The sequence below is a fragment of the Marmota marmota genome, unplaced genomic scaffold, assembly GCF_001458135.2.
Source record: "Marmota marmota marmota unplaced genomic scaffold, marMar, whole genome shotgun sequence".
NCBI classification, from domain to species: Eukaryota; Metazoa; Chordata; class Mammalia; order Rodentia; family Sciuridae; genus Marmota; species Marmota marmota.
The window spans coordinates 3,618,986-3,624,449 of NW_026000052.1; the positions used below are offsets into that span (position 1 = coordinate 3,618,986).

General features: G+C 57.0%; 1 protein-coding gene across 1 annotated transcript in view; it reads left to right on the forward strand.

The window, feature by feature from the left end:
* Positions 1-3,348, forward strand: part of Surf6 (surfeit 6) — a 6,508-nt gene extending 3,160 nt beyond the window's left edge. Inside the window, exons 2-5 of the mRNA XM_048813429.1 lie at positions 4-76; positions 1,312-1,515; positions 1,979-2,067; positions 2,913-3,348. Coding sequence (XP_048669386.1) covers positions 4-76; positions 1,312-1,515; positions 1,979-2,067; positions 2,913-3,347 — 801 coding nt within the window. The 3' untranslated portion in view covers position 3,348. The remainder of the gene's footprint in view (positions 1-3; positions 77-1,311; positions 1,516-1,978; positions 2,068-2,912) is intronic.
* The last annotated feature ends 2,116 nt before the right edge of the window (positions 3,349-5,464 follow it).

A 5,464-nucleotide genomic window follows, 5' to 3' on the forward strand; every position in this document is an offset into this window, starting at 1 on the left:
AAGGACGCCTACTTGCAGGACCTGGCCAGGAAGATCTGCGTCCCGCACGGCCCCGAGCCACCGCGGCGCGCGCGGGGTAGGCGGGCCGGGCTGGGCCGGGATCGGGTCGGGTCCGAAGTCGAGGTCTGGCTGGGATCGAGGTGGCCCGGGGCCTGGCGGGTGCGGTCGGGGTCTCACAGCTCCGCGGAGGCTCGGAGGAGGGCAGGAGAGCTCGCGTCCCGCCCCGCTCCTGGGGTGCTCGTGGGTGCGAAAGCTGCCCTAGGAGCAGGGGCCAAGGCAGGAGGCAGAAGTCCTTGGCCGGAGAACGCGTCGGTCTTGATTTCCTTGGCCTGTCTTCAGCGAGAGGAAGATCAAGAGCTCTGTTTTAAGGGTCTAGATTAGGGGCCGGATCCAGTCCAGGAGAGGGTCCGCTGGAGTCAGGACCAGGGGCTTCGCAGGGAGCCCCACTCCAGGCAGGGGCTGGGGCAGCCATCTGACCCCAGTTAGCCCTCAAGTGGACCAGAGAGTCTGTGAAATGCCGAACAAAGTGTAATCTACCTTACTCTTGGGCATTATCCTGACGCGTGGCCCCGGGGTGAAGGGAGCACCCCTGCTTTCGGCAAGCTCCCTCCTGCCAAGGAGGACCGCTCCTCCCCTGGAACTGCTGGGGCTGGCCTGGTGCATCTCCAGCTCTCCACCTGGAGTAGACTATAGGGAGCAGTGAGCAGTCAGGCAGAGATGGTAGTCAGAGGTGGAGGGAGGGAGGAAGAGGGTTCCTGACATGCGGCAGGAGAATCGCGAGCTCAAAGCCAGCCTCAGCAATGGCCAGGTGCTAAGCAACTCAGTGAGACCCTCTCTCTAAATAAAATACAAAATAGGGCTGGGGATGTGGCTCAGTGGTTGAGTACCCCTGAGTTCAATCCACAGTACTTAAAAAAAAAAAAAAAGAAAGTAGGAATGGACAGGGGCTTGATTCCCACTCAAGTCAGCACACAGGATTTTGTTGGGCAGAGGTGCCATAACTTGCTGCTGGACATGGATGTGTGAGTCTCCCTAGCTCAGGTGCTGAGCTGGTGCACATCCTGGGCTTTGTGCAGGAGAATCCTTTGTGCTGGGTCCTGCACGTGGTTGTGTGCTAGGTTTCGGTGTGTGGCTGCTCTGTTTTTGGAGCTTTTGTTTCTGAGCACTGTGGCCTAGTGTTGCTGGCCCCTCTGTCCTGATTTCCTTCATGGGATCAAAGTCCTTGTGGGATCAAAGCCTTTGTGAGACCTTCTTGTTGCTGTGTGGGGCATAGAGATTGGAGTAGCAGCTTTTTGACACTTTATATCTCAGTTAGTAAAATTCAAGGCTCAGAAGCTTCTGGACTCCGAAAAAAGAAAAGAAAGAAAACACCAAAAAAATTCCGGGAACAGGAACAGAAGGCTTCAGAGCATAAAGCCAAGACCCTTGGGGAGAAGAAGTCTCCAGTGGCTCCTGGGACCAAGAAGCCAACAGCACACAAAGAGGAGCCTTCCATCTCCACAGGGGCCCCTGCAGGTAAGGGACTCCAGGGCAATGGGGTGGGGCTTAGATGCAAATGTGGCCTCCTCTGCTCTTAAGTCACCATCAAGGGCACTGGGTATTCAGAGCTTCCCAGAAAGTGAAAATCACAGGAATGCAATGGGTAGTAGACTATGGGAAGAGCATGGTGATCTGGGCTATGTGGACCAAGACCATGGAGGACATGGCTATGAGTTTCTCAGCATCTGGAGCAGTGAGACTGGTAGGAAGAATTTTTTTTGTACCACAGTGACCAGATATAACCATCCAATCCAGGAGGCTGTAGGGGCCAATCCACATTGAAGAGGTGGATGGAGTGGAATTTAATGGATTGGCCTGCAGATCCGCAAGTGGCCACTGGGGACAGGAGGGCAGTGAGTACAGGCTGAGGCTTAGGTATTGGGCCCTGGGGAAGGACATCAAGAGGGGCCTCCTTTTAGCCCTGTCTCCCTCCCTGCAGGTGGCCAGGCTACAGCACCTGATTCTGTCTTTGCCCTGGATGTCCTGCGCCAGCGGCTGCATGAGAAGATCCAGCAGGCTCGAGGCCAGGTAGGTGGGCCACCTCTGGAGCACTCATCAGTATGTCTTTGGAGTGGCCTCCCCACCCAGCTCCATGCTCGAGGTGGGAGGTGGCTCTTAGCAGGGAGCAGGGTCTGCCCTGGGGGAGCAGGTGCCTTTCCCTGCTTCCTGGAGAACCTCAGTCCCGGGGTCCCTGGCCTTTTGCTTGCTCCTCTCTCCCATGGGTCTCAGAAGCCCAGCCTTCTCCTCTGGGAAGCCACCTTTGTTGGCGCCACAACGGCTAGCATGGCCCATCTGTTCTAAAGGTCACCATGAGATGAGGTGACTGCCTGGCACACAGACTGGCCAGCCTCCATTTTTGTGCTGAGTAGTGCTGTTTACTCTCTGACCTGGGCACCCACCTTTCCCTGGGACCCCTCCCGCCCGCCTCTGCTCTGCAGACGGCTTCAGCTTCTCAGCCTCCTGGGTCATGACCACTGGCCCTTCCCTGGTTCCTAAGAGGCCGTCAAGGTCCTGGGCCCTCATTCCTGCAGCACAGGGCTGGGTAGGTCTGGTGCAGGGCACTCTTGGCTGTGGAACTGAAAGGCCGTTGGGGGATGGGGCTGCAGTGCAGAGCCCTAGTGCACAGGACGGGCCTGCTTATGAGAACCAGGCCCCGCTCAGAACTGGAGTGAGGCGTGGCAGTTGGTGAAACTGCGGTTGGCCTGAAGCTGGAAGCCACCCTCTTGTCCCTCACCCTGGAGCCACTGGCGCCTTGGGCAGCAGTCCTGTTGAGGAGCTCCTCTTGCACCTTCCAGCCCTAATTCCATCTCCGCCCTGTGTCAGGGCGGGGCCCTGAGACTGGGAGGACTCTGAGCAGACCCTGCTTCCCCCAGGATGGCACGCTCTCTGCTGCCAGTCTGGAGAAAAGGCAGCGGAGAAAGCAGGAGCGAGAGCGGAAGAAGAGGAAGCGGAGGGAGCTGCTAGCGAAGGAGAAGGAGAAGGCGGCGGCGGCACAGGCCGGAGGCACTGCAGCCCCATCCCCCAACGGCCTTTCAGTTCCACAGCCAAGAGTGCCCTGCACCAGACCTACCCAGCCCTGTGCTGCAGGAATGAGGGCCCAGGACCTTGACGGCCTCTTAGGAACCAGGGAAGGGCCAGTGGTCATGACCCAGGAGGCTGAGAAGCTGAAGCCGTCTGCAGAGCAGAGGCGGGCGGGAGGGGTCCCAGGGAAAGGTGGGTGCCCAGGTCAGAGAGTAAACAGCACTACTCAGCACAAAAATGGAGGCTGGCCAGTCTGTGTGCCAGGCAGTCACCTCATCTCATGGTGACCTTTAGAACAGATGGGCCATGCTAGCCGTTGTGGCGCCAACAAAGGTGGCTTCCCAGAGGAGAAGGCTGGGCTTCTGAGACCCATGGGAGAGAGGAGCAAGCAAAAGGCCAGGGACCCCGGGACTGAGGTTCTCCAGGAAGCAGGGAAAGGCACCTGCTCCCCCAGGGCAGACCCTGCTCCCTGCTAAGAGCCACCTCCCACCTCGAGCATGGAGCTGGGTGGGGAGGCCACTCCAAAGACATACTGATGAGTGCTCCAGAGGTGGCCCACCTACCTGGCCTCGAGCCTGCTGGATCTTCTCATGCAGCCGCTGGCGCAGGACATCCAGGGCAAAGACAGAATCAGGTGCTGTAGCCTGGCCACCTGCAGGGAGGGAGACAGGGCTAAAAGGAGGCCCCTCTTGATGTCCTTCCCCAGGGCCCAATACCTAAGCCTCAGCCTGTACTCACTGCCCTCCTGTCCCCAGTGGCCACTTGCGGATCTGCAGGCCAATCCATTAAATTCCACTCCATCCACCTCTTCAATGTGGATTGGCCCCTACAGCCTCCTGGATTGGATGGTTATATCTGGTCACTGTGGTACAAAAAAAATTCTTCCTACCAGTCTCACTGCTCCAGATGCTGAGAAACTCATAGCCATGTCCTCCATGGTCTTGGTCCACATAGCCCAGATCACCATGCTCTTCCCATAGTCTACTACCCATTGCATTCCTGTGATTTTCACTTTCTGGGAAGCTCTGAATACCCAGTGCCCTTGATGGTGACTTAAGAGCAGAGGAGGCCACATTTGCATCTAAGCCCCACCCCATTGCCCTGGAGTCCCTTACCTGCAGGGGCCCCTGTGGAGATGGAAGGCTCCTCTTTGTGTGCTGTTGGCTTCTTGGTCCCAGGAGCCACTGGAGACTTCTTCTCCCCAAGGGTCTTGGCTTTATGCTCTGAAGCCTTCTGTTCCTGTTCCCGGAATTTTTTTGGTGTTTTCTTTCTTTTCTTTTTTCGGAGTCCAGAAGCTTCTGAGCCTTGAATTTTACTAACTGAGATATAAAGTGTCAAAAAGCTGCTACTCCAATCTCTATGCCCCACACAGCAACAAGAAGGTCTCACAAAGGCTTTGATCCCACAAGGACTTTGATCCCATGAAGGAAATCAGGACAGAGGGGCCAGCAACACTAGGCCACAGTGCTCAGAAACAAAAGCTCCAAAAACAGAGCAGCCACACACCGAAACCTAGCACACAACCACGTGCAGGACCCAGCACAAAGGATTCTCCTGCACAAAGCCCAGGATGTGCACCAGCTCAGCACCTGAGCTAGGGAGACTCACACATCCATGTCCAGCAGCAAGTTATGGCACCTCTGCCCAACAAAATCCTGTGTGCTGACTTGAGTGGGAATCAAGCCCCTGTCCATTCCTACTTTCTTTTTTTTTTTTTTTAAGTACTGTGGATTGAACTCAGGGGTACTCAACCACTGAGCCACATCCCCAGCCCTATTTTGTATTTTATTTAGAGAGAGGGTCTCACTGAGTTGCTTAGCACCTGGCCATTGCTGAGGCTGGCTTTGAGCTCGCGATTCTCCTGCCGCATGTCAGGAACCCTCTTCCTCCCTCCCTCCACCTCTGACTACCATCTCTGCCTGACTGCTCACTGCTCCCTATAGTCTACTCCAGGTGGAGAGCTGGAGATGCACCAGGCCAGCCCCAGCAGTTCCAGGGGAGGAGCGGTCCTCCTTGGCAGGAGGGAGCTTGCCGAAAGCAGGGGTGCTCCCTTCACCCCGGGGCCACGCGTCAGGATAATGCCCAAGAGTAAGGTAGATTACACTTTGTTCGGCATTTCACAGACTCTCTGGTCCACTTGAGGGCTAACTGGGGTCAGATGGCTGCCCCAGCCCCTGCCTGGAGTGGGGCTCCCTGCGAAGCCCCTGGTCCTGACTCCAGCGGACCCTCTCCTGGACTGGATCCGGCCCCTAATCTAGACCCTTAAAACAGAGCTCTTGATCTTCCTCTCGCTGAAGACAGGCCAAGGAAATCAAGACCGACGCGTTCTCCGGCCAAGGACTTCTGCCTCCTGCCTTGGCCCCTGCTCCTAGGGCAGCTTTCGCACCCACGAGCACCCCAGGAG